Source organism: Lagenorhynchus albirostris, chromosome 9 (genome assembly GCF_949774975.1).
Source record: "Lagenorhynchus albirostris chromosome 9, mLagAlb1.1, whole genome shotgun sequence".
In the NCBI taxonomy this organism is placed as follows: domain Eukaryota; kingdom Metazoa; phylum Chordata; class Mammalia; order Artiodactyla; family Delphinidae; genus Lagenorhynchus; species Lagenorhynchus albirostris.
Window position 1 is genome coordinate 11,891,631 of NC_083103.1, and position 26,531 is coordinate 11,918,161.

The 26,531-nt window shown below is 53.9% G+C and overlaps 1 protein-coding gene across 1 annotated transcript; it reads left to right on the forward strand.

Moving 5' to 3' along the window:
• Nucleotides 1–233: 233 nt before the first annotated feature.
• On the forward strand, nt 234–25,457 carry SLC43A1 (solute carrier family 43 member 1). The gene is made up of 15 exons (XM_060157695.1): nt 234–530; nt 1,812–1,978; nt 10,579–10,756; nt 10,881–10,936; nt 11,066–11,142; nt 13,475–13,567; nt 15,174–15,307; nt 16,475–16,653; nt 18,142–18,288; nt 18,383–18,418; nt 18,656–18,773; nt 21,259–21,400; nt 21,634–21,707; nt 23,534–23,657; nt 24,742–25,457. The coding sequence occupies exons 2-15, from the start codon at nt 1,825–1,827 to the stop codon at nt 24,886–24,888; spliced, it is 1,659 nt and encodes a 552-aa protein (XP_060013678.1). The 5' UTR covers nt 234–530; nt 1,812–1,824; the 3' UTR covers nt 24,889–25,457.
• Nucleotides 25,458–26,531: the final 1,074 nt, after the last annotated feature.

A 26,531-nucleotide genomic window follows, 5' to 3' on the forward strand; every position in this document is an offset into this window, starting at 1 on the left:
CAGCCGAGTTGTTCTTTGTTTTGACCAAGGATACAGAGGGCGCTGCCCCGATTCTGTCTGGGGGGCCGAGGGGGAGGGGAGGGGGAGGGAGTAAGGGTGGACATTTTAGGTGCAGGGGCGTGTGCCGGGGAGAGTATCTGGGGACCAGAGGACGAGTCACGTGCCCGTGAAACTCGACCTAGGGGGAGGGTTAGGGAAGGGAGCCCCCGCCCCTACCTCGGGGTGCAGCCCCGGCCGGTTGTAAGTACAACTGTTCACTCCGTCGATCCACTTCGTCCTAGCCTCATTTCGCGGATTGGTGGCGCCCGCCGGGTTCCCGTTCCCCGACTTCTTCCGATGGCACCGAGGCGGTGAGAACACCAGGCTGTCCGGCAGAATCTCCGAGGCCGCCCAGACCCGGCGCGCAGAGAAGCCCCGAGCGCCGCTGCGGTTCCGAGCTGGGCCCGCCGGACGCCGGACGCCGAAATTGTGCACGCGCCGCTCCCCGACCGGTCGGCGGCTACAGGAGGCGCGTTTGCCCCGGATCAGAGGTGAGCAGCGGGTGCGGCTGGGGTCCGGGTCCCGGGCTGAACGTTCTCTGAGAGTCACCCGGCTGGCTCCCACCGACACTTCCAGGCTCCCCAGGAAAGACCCGTTACCTGAACCCGTGGGTCCCGCCTCTCCAAGAGCGTCCCTCCTTCCCCTTTGGTCTGGCCCCTCGGTGCCCTCTCTTGCTGCACTGCCTCCGTTTAGAGAAACACTCTTGTCGGAGTTCGAACGGACCTGCGGCAACTCCTAAATGCAAAGCCCCATTTCACAGATGAGAGTACTGAGGCCCTCCGGCGAAGGCATTCGTGCTTTGCTCCGCTCCCTCGCGCCCTTTCTCTCTTGCCCTTCCTGTCCCTCTCCTCCCTGCTTTTCTCGGTCTCACCGGCCGCTCTACGCCCCCGCGCCGCCCGCGCCCCGTCTTCTCCCGCGGCGCCGGCAGTGGCCTAGGCGGAGGGGGTGGGGGTGGGTGCTCGGGCTCCTTCTCTCTCCGGTAAACCCACCCTCCCGCCAGCCCCTCCGCCGCCACTGCTCTTATAAAGTCAGCGGCCGTCGGACTTCCTGCGGGTGCCCGAGCCCCCTCCCCGGGCGAGAGAGGGCGGGCATGTTCCCCGGCTCGCAGCTGGGTGCCCGTGTGAGTGGGTGGCGCCGGCGGCGCTGGAGGGCCTGCCTGGGTCTCCTTCCACGTGGCAGCTGTCGGCTTAGAGCGAGAGACTGTAGGGACTTGGGTCGCCTAGTGCGGAAAGGGGGAGGGCTTGCTGAAGCCCGGCCCCAGAGAAGAGGAGTGGTCTTATAGGGGCAACAGGAAGAGGGGAGGGTGTCCTTGAGCTAACATCAGACTTCCCCTTCCTCCCCCTGCTTGCTTCTGGGGGTCCTTCCTGGAGCGGGAGGCCGGATACTGGCCAGCGGTTGCTTCAGAGCGCGCCCTGACCCTTGCTGACCTTTGGGGACTTGGGGAAGTGCGGGATTGGTCCCCGGGAGCCGGGCTCTGCGTGCCTTGGCCAGGGTGGAAGAGCCCGGCAGCGCGCCAAAAAGCTGTTGCGCACAGACAGGACCTTCCTTGTCTCTGATAGCGACACGGCGGGAGCCCAGCGCCTCGTGCGCCCCTGGCGCTGCCAGTGCGCCCAGAGCCAGCTCGGCGGCACCCGCTGGGAAGCCCAGGGCTCTATGGGGCCTCCGTGAAGGCCCCCTTGCGGGCTGGCTCGAGGGGTCTCGGGAGCCATCATGATACAGGATGCTTCTCTCGGTCCTCTGGGCCCTTCGCTCAGTGCTCTGCTCCTGGGCAGGCTCGCGACCAGTATGGCCCCCACGCTGGAGGAGGCGTACCGGAGGCGCTGGTGGATGGCGTGCACGGCCGTGCTGGAGAACCTCTTCTTTTCCGCGGTGCTCCTGGGCTGGAGCTCCCTGCTGATCATGCTCAAGAACGAGGGCTTCTATTCCAGCATGTGTTCAGGTATGCCCGAGAAGGGGCCGGTGGGACTCGGGAGGGGCAGCAGAGGGGGAAGGTGGTCGCCGGCAAAGGAGACAGAAAGCCGGGCTGCTCAAGACCGAGCGCTCCGCAGGGGACTGGGCGGCCCCACTTCTTGACCTCTTCAAACTTCCTCTAGAGAATGACCCACTCTACCTCATTCTTCGAATCCAGTTTTCACTGAACGCCAGGTGTCCTGCGGGCGTCCAGATCCTGGGACTGATCCCTTTGCAGCCTCAGGTCTCGAGCAAGGTGGCGACTCCCAGAAGTGCAGCAGCTACTAGCTGGGTGAGGGATTTCTTTCTATTGTAAGGCTGAGTGAGGCAAAGGAGAGCCTGCAAGCTGGATTTGATTGTAAAGGGAGGGGGAGGCAGTGTGCTTCTCCTTTTCCAGGCCACTTGAGCCCCCAGGTCTTCAAGGAACCATTTGTACAAAGTTAATGGCCTCATTTCCTCAAGGCCCCCACTTGTGGACGGCCCCTGTTTTCCACTTTGGTCACCTTGGCTTTGAATCAGGGGCTGTGGATGCAGGAGTGAGAATTCTAACAATCCTTGGGAGCAGTAACCACATCCCTGCCGTCTTCAGGTGCCTGGAGGCAAGGAGTCGCCCTTCTAGTGTCTGGGACTTGAGGCTCTCGTGATCTGATAGGTATCTTTCTTTTCTGGGAAGGAGAGAGCTGTGCGGACAAGCTCAGCCTAAGGAGCTCGAGGGATGTGGAGTTTGCCCCCCCCCCCATCCTCTTCCTCCAACCTCCTTGCTGTGGAACAGGCTTTGGAAGAAGGCCAGCTTGGGTTAGAATCCCACCTTCCAGCACTTTTAGCAGCTGGGTGACATTGGCGAGTTCCCTAAAACATTGAGCTTCAGTCGCCCGGCCTGCAAAATGGGAAGAAGAGGAAGTTATCTGTGCTGAGTGTCAACAGCGCTTGATCCATGTTAGGGTCATCCCTGGCTTCTGCTGGCTTCTCCGAGCTTCTCCCAACTCCTCAACTCCACTCCCTGCAGGCGTCTGCCTTGGCTGTGGGAGAAAACCGTTGCCTTGGGGGGTGGAGCTGGGGTGCTCTTGATCTCTGGGCAGCACGCACTCTGCTCCAACCCCCCCGCCAACCTTATCTGTAAGGAAGCAGCAGGTGGCCCCGAGGATGCAAGGATGCACATGCATCTCCTGGCCCCAGTGACAGGGCGCTGCGGAGCCTGAGGAGGTGGAGATTAGAGTTGGCAGCTGGCCAGGGAGGCAGGTTGGATCAGGAGGAGCTGGCTTGGGGCGAAATGCTGGGTGCCCCAGGGCGGCTGAGAGAACCAAACAGAGGGGTGTGGGATCCCTTTGCCAACAGAGGCCAGGAGTCCAGGTCCCCTGAGTTGTTTACCCTGGAGGCTGGAGAGACCTGCCCTGTGCTGCCTGCTGCTGCCCATCCGGTGGCTTCTTCCTGCCTTCTCCACCTGTTGTTTTTTTTTTGCGGTACGCAGGCCTCTCACTGTTGTGGCCTCTCTCGTTGCGGAGCACAGGCTCCGGACGTGCAGGCTCAGTGGCCATGGCTCATGGGCCCAGCCGCTCCGCGGCATGTGGGATCCTCCCCAGGCCAGGGCATGAACCCGTGTCCCCTGCATTGGCAGGCGGACTCTCAACCACTGCGCCACCAGGGCAGCCCCACCTGTTTTTTTAATCAACTTTATTGAAGATTAATTTACATCACACATTTTGATGAGGTTTGACAAATTTACACACCTCGGGAACCGTCACCACAGTCAATATTTAGAATATTTCCATCATCCCCAAAGCTCCTTCCCTTTTGCTGCCCACCCTTCCACCTTTCTAAAAATATGGATAAGAGCTAGATTAAGATATAAGTCACATATGTTACAATTCACCCATTTAAAGTATACAAGTTAATGGTTTTTAGTTTATTCAGAGTTGTACCACCATCACCACCACCGATTTTAGGACATTTTCTCTACCCCAAAAAGTCACCCTGGACCCACTAGCAGTACCTCTCCCCCAACCTGTTCTTTTACCCTCAAGCGCTAGGCAACCAATCATCTACTTTCTGTTACAGGTTTGCCCATGACAAAAATAGATTTGCCTATTCTGAACATTTCATATAAATGGCATCTTATAATAGGTGATCTTTTATAACTGGCTTTTTGTCACTTAGCATGATGTTTTAAAGGTTCATTCATGTTGGCAAACGTATCAAGCCTTGGTTCCTTTCCAAGTCCTTTGCTACCACATTTTATTTATCCACTCAACAGTTGATAGACATGTGGGTTGTTTCCACTTTTTGGCTATTATGAGTAATGCTCCTGTGAACACTCATGTTCAAGTTCTGTGTGGACATATGCTTTCCTTCCATATGGAATTGCTGGGCCAGAGGGTAAGTCTATGTTTAACATTTTGAGGAACTGCTAGACTGTTTTCCAAAGTGGCTGGGCCATTTTACATTCCCACCAGCAGTGTAGGAGGGTTCCAGTTTCTCCACAGTCTAGACAACACTTGTTATTGTTTATCTTTTTTATTACGGCCCTTCTCGTGGACATAAAGTGTTATATTTTTGTGGCTTTGATTTGCATTTCCCTAGTGGCTAATGATGGTGAGCAGCTTTTTCATGTATTTATTGGCCATTGGTATTTCTTCCTTGGAGAAATGTCTATTCAGATCCTTTGCCTATTTTTTTTTTTTTTTTTTGCGGTACGCGGGCCTCTCACTGTTGTGGCCTCTCCCGTTGCGGAGCACAGGCTCCGGACGCGCAGGCTCAGCGGCCATGGCTCAAGGGCCCAGCCGCTCCGCGGCATGTGGGATCTTCCCAGACCGGGGCACAAACCCGTGTCCCCTGCATCGGCAGGCGGACTCTCAACCACTGCGCCACCAGGGAAGCCCCCTTTGCCCATTTTTAAATTGGGTTATTTTTATTATTGAGTTGTAAGAGTTCTTTGTACTGTAGATACGAGTCCCTTATCAGATATAGTTTTTGCAAAATTTTTCTCCCACCGTGGGTTGTCTTTTCATATTCTTCATGGTGTCCTTTGGAGCACAAAAGTTTCTTTCTTTTTTTGGATTATTTTTTAAAAATTGAAGTATAGTTGATTTACAATGTTGTGTTAGTTTCTGGTGTGCAGCAAAGTGATTCATATATATATATGTATATATATATATGTACACACACATATATGTACATATTTTTTTTCATATTCTTTTCCATTATGGTTCATTGCAGGATATTGAATATAGTACCCTGTGCTATAGAGTAGGTCCTTATTGTTTATCTGTTTTATCTATAGTAGTTTGTATCTGCTAATCTTAAACTCCTAATTTATCCCTCCCCTCCTTTACCCTTTGGTAACCGTAAGTTTGTTTTCTAGGTCTGGAGCATAAAAGTTTTTAATATTGATGAAGTCCAAGCCGTCCTTTCTTTTGCCGTTTGTGTTTTGGTGTCATGTTTAAGAAACCATTGCCTAATCTAAGGTCACAAAGATTTACGCCTGTGTTTTCTTCTAAGAGTTTTAAGGTTTAAGCTCTTATATTTAAACCTTTGATCCATTTGGAGTTAATTTTTGTATGACCAGGGATTGAACCTGTGCCCGCTACAATGGAAGCGTGGCATCTTAACTGCTGGACCACCAGGGAAGTCCCAAGTTCATTACTGAGGTGCTCATTAGTGTCGCCTTTGGGGTTCCCTGGCCACACCCTCTGTCTTCTCAGGTTTCTGCTCTCCCTCTTTTGAGGTACACCCTGGGGTAGATGGTTGACCCACCTGTTGGGGCATCACAGCTAAAGAGGACTCTTACTCAGAAGTAGGCAGGGGCAATTCAGCTTCTCACACACAGCTGCATATCCAGCATAAGTGCCAAAATAATAAAACAGTAGCTAAAGTTCATCAAGCATTGACTATTTGCTAGTTAGATCTTTAGTCCTCACAACAACTCTTTTTATAGAAGGGAAAGCTGAAGCTCAGAGACGCTAAGTAATTTCCCCAAGGTCACACAGCTAATAAATAAGGAGCCGAGTGAGTATTCAGCCCCAGAACCTTTCTCCGAGGCCTTAGGATTAAGAGTTTCCCTGGGGGAGCCCCGTCACAGAGAAGACAAGTAGCCAGAGCCCAGTTCTGCGGGTGTTGTGGTGAATGTGGCTATGTCAGCTGCAGGAGAATGAATGATGGGGCAAGGGTGGGGGATGGTGAGGAAGGGCTCAGAGACCTGGGATCATTTTGTGAGTACTGTGTGTGTGCAGCAGTCCTTAGAGCCCACCTTTTACATGGCTGCAGTCACTATCCCCATTTCACAGATGGGATAGCAGAGCCTCTGAGTTTCAGCAGCACAGCTAGTGAGCCAGAATTTGGACACGAAGAATGCTTAACCATGATCCTCTCTCCCGTGTTTCCTAGACGTAGTCATTTGCAGTTCACCTTCATGATTTTACCATTTCTGTGTGCCATAGGTACTATTATTTACTTAATACTTCCTTTTAAATCAATCCACTTTTTAAAAAATAAAAAGCCTCATTTTAAAGTGTAATATTCTTGGGACTTCCCTGGCGGTCCAGTGGTTAGGACTCTGCGCTTCCACTGCAGGGGGTGAGGGTTCATTCCCTAGTTGGGGAACTAGGATCCTGAAAGCTGTGCGGCGTGGCCAAAAAATAATTAACTAATTAATTAAATTAAATTAAACTAAAGATCCTGTTTAAAAAAAATGTGTAATACTCTTGGAACCTTGAGTTTGATGTTACTCAGACACACATACACACATACATCATACGTATATATTTCTAATACATACATATATGTATATGTGTGTCTGATACACATGCAAATAACTAATAACTATGAAACATCAAAAACCATTACCTGTACAGTTGACCCTTGAACACGGGTTTGAACTGCTTAGGATTTTTTCCAACAGTAAATAGTACAGGACTACACGCTCCGTGGCTGGTTGAATCTGCAGCTGCAGAAACGCAGATACGGAGGGACCCCACAAAGGGAGGGCTGACTAAATTACAGGCGGATTTTCCAAAGCACGGGGGAAGGGTTGAGACCCCTAACCCCCTGAGGTTCAAGGGTCATCTGTACCTCTAAACCCATCTTGAGTGCGCACATGCTGTGCGTACCACACTTTGAGAAACGCTATTTTCTCCCGCTTCTAAGCCCACCTCTATCACTAACTTACTGCGTATGTTTTCCCTGTTGCACCCCATGCTTCACCTGTCTATAAAATGGGAGAGGTTAGGTGTCAGAGACCTCTCCTGTTGTAATGGACATGGACAGAGATCTTTGCATGCTGGCTTGGCTTTCCTCTTGGTTCAGAAGTCTGGCTTCATCTATAAAAAGGTACAAATGAACTTATTTACAAAACAGAAATAGAGTCACAGATGTAGAAAACAAACTTATGGTTACCAAGGGGGAAAGGGAGGGGGAGGGATAAATCGGGAAATTTGGATCGACACATACACACTACTATATATAAAATAGATAACTAATAAGGACTAATGTGACATTGTAAATCAACTATACTCCAATAAAAAAAATTTTTTAAATGCAAAAGAAAACAGAAGTAGCAAGAGCTATTGATATTAACTGTTTCTTGCAATTTAGGGGGAGAAAAGGAAGTAGACTCTAAAAAAATAAACAAGGGAAGAAATATGAAAAAGTAAATACAATAAAAGTAATTAAAAACAGTTGTAATAATTTTTCAAAACATATTTAATCCAACATATCAAAACATTATTTCAACATAATATTAAAAACATGATTAATATTAAAAAATAAAATAGGTAACTAATAAGGACCTACTGTATAGCACAGGGAACTCTACTCAATACTCTGTAATGACCTATATGGGAAAAGAATCTAAAAAACAGTGGATATATGTATATGTATAACTGATTCACTTTGCTGTACAGCAAAAACTAACACAACATTGTAAATCAACTATACTCCAATAAAAATTAATAAAAAATAAAAAGTACATTGCAAAAAAAAAAGAAGTCTGGCTTTATCCAACCACTCAGAGTCATCAGGCCTTAGGAACTAGCTCTTATTAGTCAAACTCACAAGAGGCTGATCAATTTAAACCAGAGAAGTGAATGCATTAATTGACCTTGGGTTATTCGCCATACACTAGGCTGGAGTTCTCCACCAATAGAACACATTTCCTCGCCAGCACTAGCGCAGGCTTTGAAAACTTACTAAGCTGCCCTGTTCAGGATAGAGGGGCCCATTGGGGGAACGGGGAAGTGTTGGCTTTGGAGAGGGTCTTGAGTGTGAATCTAGGCCTGCCTGTAAGAAGTTGTGTAACTGTGACGTACCTTGCTTCTTGGAGCTTCATCGTCTATAAAATGGGGATCATTACACTCACTTCGTAGGTTGTGAAGATTAAATGATATACTATATGGAAAAGCGTGGCACAAAGTAGCTATTAATTAGTTGAGGGCTAGTGAGGGAAAGTGTCATTTGATTGTCAAAGACTGAGGAGCAGGGACCGTGTCTAATTCAGGGGCTGCAAACTCAGATGCCAACAGGGGCCGGGCAGTTAATAACAATTGGGTGGTAATGTCCAATATGAGAATACAGTCAGTAATAGTACATCTGGTGGGTAACTAGACTTACTGTCGTGATCATTTTGTAATGTATACAAACATCAAATTACTATGTTGTACACATGAAACTAATATATTACGTGTCAAACATACTTCAATAGAAAACCTAATAATAATAGGGCCAATCAGGGCAGATAGAAGATGGCAGATGTCTGACAGCTCATGAAGAGGTGAGGACGTGGGTGACTTAGAGAGGGCAAGCCCTGGTGGAAAGGAGTGGTCTCTCCTCGGCTCCAGCGATGGCCAGACCTTCTGACTTACTAAAGAGAAGCCAGACTTCTGGATTTTGGGGTGATAACTCCTGATTTTAAACTGGTACCCAATTAAAATTTGCAAGCCAAGCAAAATATGGGTGGGGTTCATTGCTGGTCACCTGTTTGTAGCCTCTGGTCTAAATTAGCATTGCGCTTCTTCCTGCTTTACCCAGTGTCCCGACACAGTGCCTGTCGTACAGTAGATGTCCTTAAGTGTATGTAGATTGAATGAACAGGTGCAGACAAACCTGGTGGAGAAATGAACAGTGACGATGAAGATCACTAAATTGGGGGGGGGGCTAGCCTGAACCCCAGAGGCTGTGTGCTTTAAACCCCTAACCCCTTCTTTCAGGTACCTGAGCACCCCATTGCCCAAGGGGCTTTCTCCTCTGGTTGGCCAGCACTCATGCTTTGAAAAGAATTCATTCTCTTCTTCCTTATGTCAGCTTTCTGCCGTCTGCATGCCCTTTGGATACCTGAAGTCAGGGGTCGCTGTCACCACGGAGGGCAGATACTTCCCCTTCCCAGCATTCAGCACTATCACATCTTCCTGTTTTGTTCTCTTCATAGCACCTGTGACTCTATATCCGTGTCCATTTGTTTCCTTGTTTATTATCTAATACAAGCCCCAGGAGAGCTGAGAGCTTCCTGTCTTACTCACCGTGAGTTCCCCGGCACCTAGAGAAGAGGCTCGCCACACCGTGGCTCCCCCAGGGGGCCATCATCTACCCCTTCATCAGTTGTTTCAGGACACCCTCTCTGGGCCAGGACCCTTCTCCAACTGAATCTCCTAAGGAGCCTGGGTTAGGCATTCTCTGCTCCGTTTTACAGGCAAGGGGCCTGAACCTCAAAGAGAGGAAGTTACTTGTCCAAGGTTGCACAGCTAGTAGGGATGGCGGTGGGAATTCAGACCCTGGTCTGTCCACCTTCCAGGTGCACCCTGACTTTGCCCTTGGCAGTGATGCCTAAGTAACAAGTAGGAGGCAGGGGAGCCGCCACCTCGTGACTCACCGAGCATGGGGTGAAATGAAACCCGCCTCCTTCCCACGCCGCCAGCCTTTTTCATTAACTTGACACAACTCCAAGTTGGCCTTTCACCTGGAGGACGCGTCTTCTCGGAGGGGGACTTGCAGAGGAGCACCGGAGGGCAGTGCCGTGGTCCTAATTCTGCGCCTCAGTTTCATTACCTGGAGAGTGGGGACACTTTATTAGCTGACTCCTGGGGCTGTCGTGAGTTAATACAGTGACCGCTGAGAACGTGCCTAGAACACAGTTAAATGCTCAACAAACAGTAGCTCTTATTTTATCAGAACGTCATGTATGGGGAAGCGTCCTCTAAGTTTTAAGGGAATTCTTGTTCCATCATTTGAGCATCACCCACTGATGTTGTCCTGGATTCGAGGGTGCTTCCTATTGGATCCTATTGGGTGGATCCTATTGGAGATCCTCAACCCCTTAAGCTTGGACACTGAGTGAATATTTCAGTTTGGTAAATACTTCGATGTCCGTGATTCCATGTGAGCTAGTTGAGGCCTCAGGTTGGGTGTATGACTCCCCCTGGGTCAGATACTGATTGCTGCCGCTTATGGAGCCCCTTCCCCACCAGAGTAGGCATAATTCCAAAGTCACCAGTTAGCAGCCAAGCAGAGGCATGCGACTTGAGTGCAGGACCCCCGATCCCAGGCCTCTGTCCTGTGCCCAGCTGCTCCCGCGGTCACGTGCTGCCTTCCCCTCCCGCTCCTCAGCTGTGAACACCACCAACACCAGCCAGGATGAGCAGCATCAGTGGCTGAGCTGTAACCAGCAGGAAGAGATGCTCAACCTGGGCTTCACCATCGGCTCCTTCGTGCTCAGCGCCACCACCCTGCCGCTGGGGATCCTCATGGACCGCTTCGGGCCCCGGCCCATGCGGCTGATTGGCAGGTGAGGTGGCTGGGCTGTGGGGAACTGGAAGGGGCTTTGGGGAGCTGCAGGGCAGGACTGGTGCGGCAGGAGGAGGGGAGGCACAGAGTGTTCAGCCCCTCCCCCTTCCCCTGCATCTCCACAGCGCCTGCTTCGCTGCATCCTGCACCCTCATGGCCCTGGCCTCTTGGGACACCAAAGGTGAGATGTCTGGCCTCTCGCGTCCCCACAGGAAGAGAATGGGTGGGATGAAGGTGGGTGTTACCCCAGCTCCTGCCTTTAACCTCCCACAGCTCCCCAGTGCCTCATTCATCCCTCTCCGCTTCCCAGTTCTGTCTCCGTTGATATTCCTGGCCCTGTCCCTGAATGGTTTTGGTGGCATCTGCCTAACATTCTCTTCACTCACAGTGAGTATGACAGGTCCCGACTCGGCAGCAGGTCACCCAGGAGTGAGTGAGAGTGAGGGTGGGAGAAGGACCTGTGGACGCAGATCAAATGCACGTGTGTGTGTGTGTGTGTGTGTGTGTGTGTGTGTGTGTGTGTGTGTGTGTCCCAAGCCCATACATCTGTTGAACTCTGTCCTGGGGCCACAGCACAGAAAGAACTGACAACTTCTTCACCTTTCTGGAACTTATATTCAGGAATTGGGGGAACAGACAACCCTAAAAACAAGTAAACTAATAAATGATATCCCTAGTCGTAAGTGCTGGAAAGAATAAGACTGGGTAATGCGAAAGTAAGGGCGGTGGGCAGCTTGAGACAGTGGGCGTGTGTTTGTTTGCCACGTGTATATGTGGTGCTGTCCATGGGTAGGTGGCTGTATTTGTGAGTGTGTTAGGTTGAGCCATATGATACTGCCGACACTTGACTGTGCTTGACCTACAGAAAGGGCTTTTTCACTTGGCTTGACCTCTTACATGTGTTACTCTAAGTGTATATGCGAGTGAGTGTGCAGAAGGGTTAAGGGCTTCAGCGTGTGTGGTGGGAGGAGGGGTTCCTGGCCGGCCAGCCTCGGGCTGTTTATCTCAGAGGAGGGCCGCCTGACCGCCAAACTGGGTGTTTTTTGGCTGAATTTCACCTCGCCCAGCAACTGCCTTTAATTCCAGCCCAGGACATTTCACAACTTTCTAAGGAAGCGGATCGCTTCATCCCCGCCTCCCTCCGCAGCCCCTTCTCCACGCTGCGCACCCTGGCTCAAGGCCCTAAAGCCTTTCTCTCCCCTGCCCTCCGGGGCCTAACCTTGAACCCTGCCCTGGGGCCTAGGGGGCTCTCCGCCCGCAGCCCGCCCCCTGCTCCGCCACCGTAATCTCCAACCAATGACAGGACCCGGCTCCGGTCCCGCCCCCGGCTCCTGTGCCGCTCGCGGGCCAGGACAGATCCGAGCCGGGACGGCCAGCGCCCTGCCGGTCCAGCCAGGCCGGCCTGGGCCGTGCTGGGCGGAGACAGCGCTCTCGGACCCTAGCGGGGGGTAGTGAGGGGCGCCAAGGCCCCCGCCGCTCCCCCGGCCCTAGCGCTTCTCCATGGCGTCCTTGCAGCCCGCCTCGCACAGACAGGGTGCCAGGGGGTCAGGGCGGCCGCAGCTGTTTTTCATAGCCGCTTCGAGGTTGATGGGTCAGTCCTCTGTGTTTATTCGCCTTCCCCTCCAGAGCTATTTGAGATCCCCTTCTGGAGCCCCGTTCTTCCCTCTGTGGAGAGGGTTTTAGCTTTGCATGGCATCTAAGACACTTCCAGCCGTGGGATCTGTGGACTGGGGGGAGGAGGGAGTGGTGGGAGCACACAAAGGGCTGGGTGACTTTGCTTTTCCCTCCCCTGAGGGCCCGGCTCAGGCCAGTGAGTAGAACACACGGTCAGTTCTCTACTGGTAGGAATTCTGGGTCTGCCCTGTGGGTCAGAGCCTCCTCTTCTGGACACCTGGCCTGGCCCTGTTTCCCCCCTACTCCCACCCTCACCTCCCTAGCCATCCTGTTACTTGTCCTGGCTCAGTAGAAACCATGGACTGGGGGCCTCTGGGGCCACCGAGAAGGTTAAGGGGCACCATCCTGTTACAGAGCCAGCCATGGTCACAGTCTTGGGTTCTGGGATAGAACTCGGATGGCCAGGACAGGGGAGAAAGTCAGTAACGTGCTCTGTGAGCTTGAGTACGTTCCTTTCCCGCTCCAGGCCTCAGTGTTCTCATCTGTCAAAGGAGTTGCTGTAGGTTAGTGTTTCTTAAACACCTAACCCATGGGTTATTAAGAGGCGAGTCATGATTAAGGGGTTCCATATATAAGTAACTTGGGGGCTTCCCTGGTGGCGCAGTGGTTGAGAGTCCGCCTGCCGATGCAGGGGACATGGGTTCGTGCCCCGGTCCGGGAAGATCCCACATGCCACGGAGCGGCTGGGCCCGTGAGCCATGGCCGCTGGGCCTGCGCGTCCGGAGCCTGTGCTCTGCAACGGGAGAGGCCGCAGCAGTGAGAGGCCCACATACCGCAAAAAAAAAAAAAAGTAACTTGGGAAACCATGGGGTTAAACAGAACTTCTCTTTGTGAGCACTTCTTTGTGTGGGAGGGGAGCACAGCCCAGTTTCCGACCCTGATTTTGCCTTAGAACTTTTCTGTTGCGACTCTGGGGCTGGTGTTCCTGGAGCTCACGTTGAGGACTACTGGGCTAGAAACTTCCAAGCTTGCTCGGGCGGAGAAAGGGGAGCCCTGGGCAGGTGTCAGGGTCTCCCTGCTCACTGACACTGCTCTCCTCTCTCAGCTGCCCAACATGTTTGGGAACCTGCGCTCCACTTTCATGGCCCTCATGATCGGCTCCTATGCCTCTTCTGCCATCACGTACCCGGGAATCAAGGTACGGAGCTGCCTGGGGAGTGGGCAGCTGGTGGGCAGTGAGGTCGCTTGGCCTTCCTTCTGCCTTGACGCAAGACCTGGGTGGGGCTGGGCGCATAGGATATCTGGTGACCTACTTCCTGCCAGGCGGAGGTCAGTTCCCACCACGGCAGGGCAAAGCACGGCAGCATCATGGGAAGAGCCCAGGTGCTGCTGTGGACCAGTGGGTCTGACTTCTCTGCTGCTCTGTCCAGGCCTTCATCCTCGCTCCTGGGCCAGTGCTTTCTCAGCTGATCTCCCTGCCTCCAAGCTTTTCCCTCTCTAAGCTGCCATTCACGTGACTTCCAGAATGACCTTAGTTGGAGGACTAGCTCATCCACCCACTCTGCTTCGCCTACAGAATCAGGTCCAACCCCTTCACATGCCTTCAAGGCCCTAGCCTCTTTGGCCTCAGCCCACCTTTCAGGCCATGTCTCCTTCCCCAGCCCTGAAGAAGCTGGATGACTTGGGTCCAAGGTCACCAAGCTAGTTCAGGCCTGGCCAGCTCCTAGACAGGTCAGCCTGGTGGACCTAGAGCCGGAAGGCCTGAGTTCTAGCTCTGGGCAAGTTTGGGGCCTCTTTCCTCCCTCTGATATCAAAGTACCCTTCCAGCTGGGCCGCACCATGCCCCTCAGATTCTGCCTTGGGCAGTTAATTTATTGGTTTAGAAGGCACTCGCTCAGCATCCGTCGCCAGAGGAGGTGGAGAGCACACTGATGGGGGTGACCAACAATTGTTCAGGTAGGAGCAGGCCTGGAGCTGGGGGTCCCCGTTCCCTTGACTAAGGCAGTGGGATTTGAGGAACCAGATCTTGGCGGGTGTGGCCCTTTGAAGTTCTGTCCTGCTCCCGGGGAAGAAAGAGCCCCAAAGCCTGCGGCCCAGGAGGAGCAGTTTTCCCAGGCAGCACTGGAGCTTGGAGCCTGGGTGGAGGGGAGACAGCAGCCATCCCAGGCAGAGGGTGGCAGGCAGGACATTTCTACATACCTGGCTTCCTCTCTAGAGCAGTTGCAACGTTGGCACAGAATCCCAATCGATAGAGAACCTGCTTGTCCCGGGGTTGGGAGGCTGTGGGCAGAGTGCTTGCACACGCCCCTCCCCTTTCAGTTGTCACACCTGTGCAAGGTGAGATAAGGCTTCTCAGACTGGGTTCGTCTTTCCCCCAGGGAGGGTGCCCAGAAGGGGCAGGAAAAACACAGGCGCTTTCATCGTCCTCTCTCGTACATAAAATGAAATGACTTTCATGTGAAAACAAACGTGTATGGAGTCAAAGGCAACACTGGTGTGTCTTTTTAAGATAATAATTGAGATTTCAAAGACATTTTGAGCTTGTGGCCGTCCCCTTCGGCACCGTGTGCGAACTATTTCACACCTCTTGAGGGGGGCTGGGGTGAGAAAGGAAGAGGATGGTGGGGCTTCTAGATCCAACTCTTAACTTCTGGTCTTGGTTTCTTTGTCTGCAAATTGGGTACAAGGAATGGGGTAGAAGAGACCTTCTCTAAGGTCTCTGGGGCCAGGGTTCTACCTCCAGCTGGAGGACGCGGGCCTGGGGCTGGGCAGCCTCCTCCATGGCCCGTCCCCTCCCCCGACAGCTGATCTATGATGCCGGCGTGTCCTTCATGACCATCATGTTTACCTGGTCAAGCCTGGCCTGCCTCATCTTTCTGAACTGTGCCTTCAACTGGCCGAGTGAAGCCTTTCCCTCGCCGGAGGAAGTCAACTACAAGTGAGTGACCGGGGTGTGTGGGGTGGGAGGGTGACTCCCCGCTGCAGATCTGGAGGCTGGGGTGTGGTGGTGTGATGGACAGAAGCAGCTGTGGACTCAGAGCAACCAAGATTTGCCGATCATCTGAGCTTTCCAAGTTCCGCTTTCTCATCTGAACCGTGGGCCTGATCCCACCCACCTGCAGGTGTTCTGAGTAGATCAGGCATAAAGCAGGCGGCCAAAACGTGGGGACTGTCTTCTTCTGTCCAGGTTTGGAGGTTGGGATCAGAGTAGGAGGGACCGTTGCAATAGTGCCATGTGCTACGGGGACCCAGAAAGGGGGGGAATAGAGGAATGAAATCCCACCCTTTGTGGGGCAACCTGAATGCCAACTTTACCTACCCCCCCAGTCAGTTCCCCAGGGGGCTGGAGTGATGCCCCACAACCAGGCACCTAGGGTGCCAGTCAAATAGCTGATACTGATGGAGCATCTCCTGTGGGCCAGGCACTGTGCCCAGCGCTCATTCTCAGTCAGCTCTGTGACGTGGGTTGTGTTATTAACTCCATTCATAGCAAAGGCACAGGGAACAAAGTGACCTTCCTAAGGTCGTACCACTGAAGGGGGGAGGGGGGAATCTAAGGCTGGAATCAGAACTCCAGAGTCTGAGTTCTTTTTTTTTTAATTTATTGAAGCATAGTTGATTTATAATGTTGTGTTAGTTTCAGGTGTCCAGCAAAGTGATTCATATATATATATATATATATATAGGTACACTTTGTCAGATTCTTTTCCCTTATAGGTTATTATAAACATTGAGTAGAGCTCCCCGTATTACACAGTGGGTCCTTGTTGGTTATCTATTTCGTATATAGTAGTGTGTATATGTTAATCCTGACCTCCTAGTTTATCCCTCCCTCCGCCTCCCCACCCCGGAGTTTGGGTTCTCAGTGCTGCCTCCGTGGCTACAGCCCGAGTGGAAAACGGCACATCCATCCTTCACTCAGCGTGTGCTGAGCTGGGCCCTGGGCCGGGCTCTGAGACACACAGACACAAGCCCTGCCCTTGGGAGCTTGTCAGTGGGCCCGTCAGTGCTGGTTAAAGGGGGGCTTGGCACCCCCTAGAGGCAGGCTGTTGAAGGGGGGCTCTGTGTGGCTGGTTCCCACGTGCTGTGGCCTGGCTACTGGCAGGGAGAAGATCAAGCTCAGAGGGCTGGCCCTGGATCACAAGGTGACAGGTGACCGCTTCTACACCTATGTGACCACTGTGGGCCAGCGGCTGAGCCAGAAGGCCCCCAGCCTGGAGGAGGGGGCAGACATCTTCATCTCGTCCCAGGACGTTCGTGACATCTCAGAAAAGTCTGCTGAGAGTGAGTGTCTGGTCAAGGTGCCGGCCGTGGGGGACGGAGAGGGTGGGTCCTTGTGCGTAGCGAGCTCATGCCCAGGTGCTCATCCTCTCCTCTTCAGTTCTCACCACACCCCCTCATAGAGGTGGGCCTGCTCCCTGTTTCTAGAATGGGGGCAAATCAAAGTCCCAGGGAACTCTGGGAAGCTCAGATTCAGGGGTACTCTGCGGGATTTCTGGGATGAGGGAGGGGCAGCTTCCAGAATGAGGCAGGGTGTCCAGGCCTGTGGGAGGGCTGGTTTCCTCAGGGCTCCCTGCAACCTTCAAGTCTCTTGCATCAGATACTGCAGGTGAGCCAGCCTCCAGTCTGGGTCCTCTGACACCTGGTTGCTTGGCGCCTCCTGCTGGCTACAGGAGGAGCTGCACCTGCCTTCAGCCTGGGCCACTTTGCAAGGTGACAGCTCTGTGACTAGTGGAAGGACGATGGGCCTGGGCGTCAGGAGATGGGGGTTTGAGTCCTGCTTCCCAATTGCAGGCCATGTGGCTTGGGTAGATCACTTAACCCTGCTCTCACTTTCCCTGTCTCTTTTTTTTTTTGCGGTACGCGGGCCTCTCACTGTTCTGGCCTCTCCCGTTGCGGAGCGCAGGCTCAGCGGCCATGGCTCACGGGCCCAGCCGCTCCGCGGCACGTGGGATTCCCCCCGGAACAGGGCACGAACCCGTGTCCCCTGCATCGGCAGGCGGACTCTCCACCACTGCGCCACCAGGGAAGCCCTTCCCTGTCTCTTAAACTAGCAGTAAGAACACCCACCTCACAGGGAAGTTAGTTGTGAGGATTGAATGAAGACAGGGACGTGGAAGCTCTTTGCAAACTGAAAATGCTGTGAAGTTATGAGTCTGATCCCCACTGCCGATCCTCCCATGGCAGAGTTGTTAACAGGCGTGAGCTGAGTCCATCCCACCTGCATCCCACCTTCCAGCCCCATGAGCTCGGGCAAGTCATTGCGCGTTCTGAGCTGCAGTCTCCCCGTCTGTAGAATGTGCTGCAGATAGGGTTGTTGTACAATTTGATTACATGGGATAATACCTGTCAAGTGTGCAACACACAGCAAGTGCTTAATAAGTAGTAGGTCGAGTTATTATTACCACGCCGAGCCTACGGTGCACACCTGGAGGTCCCCTGAAAATGTTCTAGTGAGGGAATTCCCTGGTGGTCCCATGGTTAGGACTCCACACTTTCACTGCTGAGGGCCTGGGTTCGATTCCTGGCTGGGGAGCTAAGGTCCCACAAGCCATGCAGCGTGGCCAAAAAAGAAAAGAAAATGCTCTAGTGAGATAGTGATAGAGCTGGGCAAGAACTCGGAGGCCAGTAAAGCTGAACCCTCGTTTTTGAAGAAACTGATCCCTCGCCGAAGTCATAGCGTCAGAGCCTCTGCTAGAACCGCACCCGCTGGGACACGCAGAGGCAAGTGGAAGGTCTGGGGCTCAGGGGCGCCTCCTGCTGTCTCCCCAGAGTCTGTGCCCTTGCGCAAGAGCCTCTGCTCCCCCATCTTCCTGTGGAGCCTCCTCACCATGGGCATGACCCAGCTGCGGATCATTTTCTACATGGCCGCGATGAACAAGATGCTGGAGTACATCGTGACTGGCGGCCAGGAGCATGGTGAGGTGCAGCCGAGCCCCCCGGGGGATGGAGGTGCAGGGGGTCACCCTGGCTGAGCTCCTCTCACCTGGCTTTCCCCCTCCACCCCCAACAGAGACGGACGACCTGAAACAAAGGGTGACGGAGACAGGTAGGGGGACAAAAGCTCGGGTCCTTGCCCACACCCACCCCGCCACTGCCTGCTGTCGGGGGAGCCTGGACCCACCCTTGTCACCCTGGGCGTTTGGGGAATCTAAGAATTTGGGGGTGAAAAGAAGGTGATTTTGTCATTTTCTCTCCTCTGCTGGGCGTGGGTGACAGTGCCCACTAGGCTGCTGGCATCTGTCATGTCAGCTCCTGACCCCACTTCTCTTCCTGCCCTGCCCAGTTGAGTTCTACTCGTCCGTCTTTGGGGCCATGCAGCTGTCGTGCCTTCTCACCTGCCCTCTCATTGGCTACATCATGGACTGGCGGATCAAGGACTGCGTGGACACCCCCACTGCTAGGTGACCTGCCCAGGGGTGGTGACAGCTTTGTGCTTTCACGTCCAGCATCTTATTTCATTCTCCCAAGAGCCCTGGGAGAGAAGGGGTACATCCCCATTTTACAGATGAGGAAACTGACACTAAGAGGGGACTTGGCTGGCTTGATAATAAGTAGAGCTGACGTCAAATGCTGACTGTGCACTAGGCACTTGCATTGTCCTATTGAGTCCTGCACCAGCTCCCGGAGGTAGGTACCTACATCATTATCCTCGTTTCACAGGTGAGGAGCTGAGATACAGAGAGGTTGACTAACTTACCCAAGATCACACAGCATTTAGTAGTAGGTTCCAGAACCTTTGTTATAAAGGGTGCGCTCTAAAGCCTTACGGTTAGAAAGAGATAGAGTTGGTGTATTAGACATCTATTGCTGTATAACAAATCACCCCCAAACTTGTCCTCTTTAAACAACAAACATTTATTATCTCATGGTTTCTGAGAGTCAGGACTCTGGGGATGACTTAGCTGCGTGGTTTTGTCTCAGAGTCTGTCTGAGTCTGTTCAGACTGGTATTAACAAAATACCACAGACAGGGTAGCTTATAATCAATGGAAATTTATTTCTCACAGTTCTGGAGGCTGGAAGTCTGAGATCGGGCTGCCAGCATGGTCAGGAGAGGGTCCTCTTCTGGGTGTAAGCCTTCTCGTTGTGTCTTCACATAGAAGGACCTAGGGAGCTCTGTGGGGCCTCTTTATAAGGGCACAAGTCAAATCCCGGAGGCCCTACCTCTACCTCTATTTTTGTTGTTGTTTTCTTTTGGCCCTGCTGCGCGGCTTGTGGGATCTTAGTTCCCTGACCAGGGATCGAACCCGGGCCTCCTGCAATGGAAGTTTGGAGTCTTAACCACTGGACCGCCAGGGAATTCCTGGCCCTACCTCTTAATACCATCACATGGGCATTAGGATTTCAACATAACAATTTGTGGAGGACACAAACATTCAGACCATAGCAGGGTCTCTCATACGGTTGTGGTCAAGCTGTTGGCCAGGGCCACAGTCATCTAAAGTACTGACGGGTTGGACAGTCACTCCTAAGCTTACTCGTGCGCCCATTGGAGGAGGTTGGGTTCCTCCCCACCTGGGCCTCTCTATAGTCTGCTCATGACACGGCAGCTGGCTGGCCCCAGAGCAAGACAGCTGAGGGAGGGACACCAGGACAGAAGCAACAAGGTCTTTCATGACGTCATCTCAGAAGTGACATACACGAGTGAGGTTGTCTTCTATAGGCACACAGAGTAACTCTGGAACCTTGTGGAAGGGGACTGTACCAGGGTGTGAATGCAGGATGCGGGGGTCATCGGGGCCGTCCTGTGGGCTGGAGACCACCAGTGGGTCTTTTTCTCCCCACCACATTTTATTTATTTATTTATTTTTGGCTGCGTTGGGTCTTCGTTGCTGCGCGCGGGCTTTCTCTAGTTGCGGAGAGCAGGGGCTACTCTTCGTCATGGTGCACGGGCTTCTCATTGCGGTGGCTTCTCTTGTTGCGGAGCACGGGCTCTAGGCGCGCGGGCTTCAGCAGTTGCAGCATGTGGGCTCAATAGTTGTGGCTCGTGGGCTCTAGAGCGCAAGCTCAGTAGTTATGGCGCACGGGCTTAGTTGCTCCACAGCATGTGGGATCCTCCCGGACCAGGGCTCGAACCCGTGTCCCCTGCATTGGCGGGCGGATTCTTAACCACTGCGCCACCAGGGAAGTCGCACACCACTGGGTCTCGCACGAAGGTCTTCTGACTGCTTGTGTTCTTTTTGTGTTGATCCAAACGGTCCTGTTTGTCCTGAGAGGATGGGAGAGGGAGACTAGGAGAGAAGTCACTAAGGATGCGGCTTCCCTCCCCACCAGTGGTACCCTGGCCCTGGTACCCAGCCTTCCTCCTCTATGCTCTGTTCTGACAGCCATGGTCCATCAGCAGGGCCCTTCTCTCAGACCAGTGGGGCGGCCTGTCTTCATCTGTCTCAGCCTGCTGGCCTCTCCTTTGGGCCAGACTCAGAGCCCTTGATTATGCTACAGGGAGGGGCTTGCTGGGCAGTCAGGGGCCAAGCGGCTGTCCCTAGAGTATCATCTACTTTTGTCTAGGCTGGTGGGCAGGGACACTTTTGTTGGGGGGCTTCTGATGAGAGATGGTGTGAGAGCTCCCCATTCTCCACCTTCCTTCCCATCCTCGATTCTCAGACTTCAGTGTGCTTATGAAAGGGGAGATTGTTTTCCAAATGCAGATTCCAGGGCCCACCACCTGAGATTCTGATGTTTGGGGCAAGGCCCTGGAATCTGCATTTTAAAGAAAACCTCCGGATGATGCTGGGGGAGCCACGCTTTGAGAAACACAGGGCTGGAGGAATGACTCTCTCCCTTTTCTGCTACCCTGAAAGGGGAGGGACCAGGCTGAGAACCCAGGGGGTGGGGAGGGCTGCCAAGGAGGTCGGGGCAGCGGCCCGTGACGGCCTGTTCTCCTCAGGGACGGCGTGGCCACCAAGTCCGTCAGACCACGCTACCGCAAGATCCAAAAGCTCACCAATGCCATCAACGCCTTCACTCTGACCAACCTTCTGCTCGTGGGTTTCGGCATCACGTGCCTCATCGACAGCTTACACCTCCAGGTACCGACTTCCACCCTCCCCGCTCTCCCCGCCCTGCAGAGTGCCGCCCCAGGCATGTGTCACCCGGCAGGTGCTTTCCAGGAAGCAGGGCTCCTGTCCTCTGGGTCTGTTTTCTGGGCCGTCCAGGCAGTGTTTGTAGGAGGTTGGGTTGGGAGGGGGCGGGCGCGTGCAGGCCGCCCTCCCTCCTGTGTCCACGCAGCTCTCAGCTCTCCCCGCTCTCTTTTTGATTTCAGTTTTTGACCTTTGTCCTGCACACCATGGTCCGAGGCTTCTACCACTCGGCCTGTGGAGGCCTCTACGCGGCAGTGTGAGTCAGCTGGGCTCCCGGGCTCCCCTGAGCGCGCCCTTCCGCAGCCTCCCCGGGCTGCTGCTGTGTCGGGGCTGGTGAGGCTCTGGAGGCTGCCTGGCTCGCTGCCCTCGCCCCAGCTTCCTAGTGGCAGGGAGCTCCCTTCCTCAAAGGCAGCCCGCCGCACTGTGGGATAACCCCACTGGCAGAACGTCTTCCCTTAGGGGCAGCTGAGGTCCTTGGCTGCGTGACACTTGGGTCCTCTGTCTGCTCTCGGGAGCGGCCCCTGGAGTGGCCTCTCTCCCCGTGCCAGCCCTGTCGAAACCTCCAGAGGGCAGTCTCGCTTGCCTCCTGACTTCCCTGCTTCATGTCAAACAACCCCCTTCCCTGCCCCAGCCCCCTGGCCCTGTTCCCTGTTCCCTCTTCCTCCTGGTTTCCACGGCTGAGGGTCTCCCCAGTGTGTGATGGAGTAAAAGAGCGGTGACAAAATTGTAACTGTCCTGGAGCGCTTATGACTCCATCGTGGGCGTGGCGTGAGATGCTGACCCCACGCCCTCATTCAGACCTCAGAGGCAGCCCCAGCCGGACCTTGCAGTCATCCTTGCTTCCACGCCCTCATTCCTCACAGCCCACATCCAGTCCACCAGCGAGCCTGCCCGCTCCGCATTCCACAGCCTCCAAACCCAGCCCTTCCGAGCATCTCCAGCGGTGCCACCCCCTGGCTTGGGTTATGGCCGCTGCCGCCGCCCCCTGGCCGCCCCTGCGTCGCCCTTGCTTTCCCTCCGTATTGTTAACACAGGAGCTGGAGACACCTGTTAGGACATGAGTCTCTTCACATCACTCCACAACTGCCCGTCTTATCTCACGTAGAGAAGAAGCCAAAGGCTTCATTATGGCTTAAAAGGCCCTACAGGGTCCCCCCCCCCACCGCCCGGCCAGGGACCTCTTCCTTCACCTCCCCACCTCGCTCACCTGCTTTTCCCACATGGCTGCCTCATGCCACAGAAACCCTATGTGTGTTCCCTCCTCAGGGCCCTTGGACTTGCTGTCCCGTCTTCCTGGCACGTGCTTCCTTCAGATATCCACAAGGCTCCCAGCCGTCTCACCTTCTCCAGGCCTTTCTCCAGCTGTCCTTGTCTCAGTGGTCTCTGCGGGCCATCCTGTCTACAGTCGCAACCCCCTAGATACCCTCACCCCCCTCTCTCTGCTGAGCTTCTCTCCATAGCACTTACCACTTTCTAACACACCGTGCGTTTTTGTTTTGTTTTGTTTTTTTGGCCACACCCGGCATGTGGGATCTGAGTTCCCAGATCAGGGATCGAACCCGTGCCCCCTGCAGTTGAAGCACAGAGCCCTAACCACTGGCCCGCCAGGGAAGTCCCAACGGTGCATTTCTCTTGCTTGCTGTGTGACGACCACCTGCGTGCCGCCCCCCAACCCCCACCCGTCGCCAGAATGCCACCTGCATATCTGTTAGGTTCATTGCCGTATCTCCATCCACCTAGAACAGTGCCTGGCGTCACAGGAGCTCAATAAATATGTGTTAAAAGAATAAACAAACAGCCCAGTGAGGTTAGTGCTATCCCTGTTTTTAGGGAAGAAAGTGAGGCTCAGAGAGGTTGAGTAACTTGCTGTTATCACACAGACAGTAGGTGTCAGAACCCAGCTCAGTAGCCGTGAAGTCACAGCATACACCCTTGAGGCCAGGGCACGTGCAGAGAACCTGAACTCTTAAGCTCTGCCCTGCCTGGCTAACGAAGAGTGATATCTAGGGAGGGACGGGACAAAGGGTGGGGCTGGAGAGGACCACGCGCCTCACAATGCGCCCTCCCTCCTCTCATTGGCAGGTACCCGTCCAACCACTTCGGGACACTGACGGGCCTGCAGTCCCTCATCAGTGCTGTGTTTGCCCTGCTCCAGCAGCCGCTTTTCATGGCCATGGTGGGACCCTTGAAAGGAGAGCCCTTCTGGGTGAGAAGTCGGGGTGGGGGGGTGGCATGGGGGCAACAGGATCCCCCTTCCTGGGTACACCCAAGGAGTTGAGGATGGGGGCTCTTGTGTGTGATGGGATCCCTCGCTCTTATCTCAGCCAGGAGGCACCTTGGAGGTCTCTAATCAGGGGGTTCCCAAGCTGGCTGTCCATCACACCCGCCCGCAGATTCCCCAGCCTACTGAATCGGCATCTCTCGGCCTGGGCCCAGGCAGCTCCCAGGTGATTTGTACAGTGACCCAGTCCTGATCCAGTCCAGTTCCACCCGATGCAGGGATCTTCTCTCCAGAGCCCCTAGAAAGGGGTTCCTCCAGACCCTCTTAGTCAAACGCCCGCGGCGATGGGGTGCCGGTCCCGTACAAGGAGGCAGCTGTGGTCCTTGTCGGAAAGGCTTTTCTTTACATCGGACTGACCTCACCTCCCTAAAGCTGATATCTGCGTCGAGGGCCCACCCACTCCCCACAGTGACCCCGCCACAATGATGGCGAAGTGACAGCTGCCACCTCCCACGTGCCCACCCGGTGCCAAGCGCACCGTGTGTTTTGTACTGCACGTTGCCACAATGGCCCAGAGAAGGAGGTGCGTCGAATTAGGGTGACTTGCCCAGAGCCACACCGTGAGTAATGCAGGGTGGGATGTGCGCTGCGTCCGAGCCCACAGGAGGTGGGCTCGGACCCAGGCCTTCTATCCCAGGATGCACCCCAGTGCTGTTGACCGCCTGGGAGCACCACTCCCAATGGGATCCCATTGCCAACGCCCTCAAAGGTCGAGGTTCCCAGCCCAGGCTGCCCAGACAGCACCAGATCATTTGGGCACCAGCATTAGCTGGGGTTCAAACCAGGCTCTGACACTTTCTAAGGCCGCCGGACATTCAGTGAGACGCTGGTGGAGAGTGAGTGCACACAGCGAGTACTGGCTCTGTCTGTCATTCTGGCCCAGGACCTGGACTAAAAATGGCTGCCTTCTCCTCCCTGTGGGAGGCTAAGGAGGATCGCTGAGGGTCATGAGGGTGAACAGGTACCCACTTGACCCGCTTTTCTCTCTCTCTCTCTCTTTGCCCTAAAGGTGAATCTGGGCCTCCTGCTGTTCTCACTGCTGGGATTCCTGCTACCTTGCTACCTCTTCTACTATCGCACCCGGCTCCAGAGGGAGTACATCACCCACTGGGAGGGCCCCCTGAAGGTGCTTGGCAGCCCTGAGGTGACTGCCTAGGCCTCTGAGGGGCCTGGGTGACAGGCAGTCAAGGCCTGAGCAGCCAAAGGGAATGCCTCGTGGCTTTTCTACTTGTAACCTCCGCACAGAGCCAGGCGCCGGGGACCTATAAATACCAAGAGAAGTTCTATTTTTGTAGGGACTTGATAAAAAGGAAAAAAAAATCCCCAAAGCAGCGCTCCGTGGACTGAAGATGTCCCCCGTGCTAGGATCAGACCTTCTTGCTCCTGGGATTGGAGGAGACCAGGGTGCAGCCCTGCCCTTTCTCTGGGCCTAGGGGTCTGCCTGCTGCTGCCTCCTGGGGGCTTGTGGGATCAGTGAACAGGTGACCCCTAAGATCTCAGCCGTGCAGTGTCCAGAGTGTGCAGGCATGTGTGTGTGCATGTGGGTATGAAAATCCCTGCCCCTCAGAGGAGAGGGGCCTGAGGTGCTGGCTGTGTCCTGAATGCTGCCGCGTGGGCGGTAAGCCCCTTCCCGAGGCTGGAGGGTGGGTTCCCTCCCTGCTGCTGCTGCTGCTGCTGCTGCTGCTTGCAGATCTTAGAGGAAATAAAAAGGGAAGTGAGAGGCTGGCTGGTGTGTACCTGCCTGTGTCTTGGGGGAAGGGGGTGTCTTCCCACACCCCATCCCTCGTCCTCAGCCAGGCTCAGCTGGGCGTTAAGTAGGACACCGGAAGTGCCGGTCTGTCCACCTGTGGCTGTCTGGCTCACCTCCCTGTTCTCAACCATACCCTGCCCTTAGTGTCTGGAGGGAGTCCAGATCCTGCCCTCTGCTCCTGCCCGCCACTTCTCAGGGTTTGGGGTACATCCGGGAGGTTGGCCTTTCTCCCTACAGGGGATAAGGGCAGGATGCTTTGGAGAGAATGCTAAGGAATGCCTCTCAAACTTTCCTATCCGGGGATCCCTGGAGGGAGGTCTGTCACAAGTAACATTCTTTATAGTGTTTTATCATAAAACTTCATGCAAATTTTGAGCTTCATTTTATGCTATTTTCATATTTACTTTTAGCAATAAATGAGGCTTTAAAATTACCCGCATCAAGGGAAGACACTGTCTTTGAGGACAAGGGACCTTCCAGGAAGCTGTACCTTACTTATCCCACTCCTACATCTCTTTCTGTCCTGGGACATAAACCTTAAAGTCACAGAATGGAGGGATGGGGCAGGGAGGGACCACTAACATTTGTTGAGGATCTGCCTGTCCTAGCTACACAGGTATCTCATTTCATCCTAACTGTAGAAGTCGGTGTCTTCGGGTTGTTTCATAGATTGAGGAAAGCTCAGACAGATTAAGGCACGAGACCCAAGGGCACACAGCTGGTAGGTAGGTGGTGGGGCTGAGCTTGGAACCTGGGCATTCTAACCGCTGAGTCCTAACCCCAGGGCTGCCAAGGCAATCAGCGGCAGAAAGGAGGTCCCAAGATTCTGAGCTCAACTTTCTGCTGCCCTCTCAGGGCTGAAAGTAACCACAAAAACCTTATCTTCCCCCCCCCGCCACACACACGCCGAAAAAACCCTTGGAGAACCCCCAAATTTTAGCCCTGGAAGACAGTATTACAAATAAGCCCTCCCTTTGTCTTAAACTGTCTTTAGGAGTTGATAAAACAGACTGACCCACCCATTTTATAGATGACCAGAGGGGTCTGGA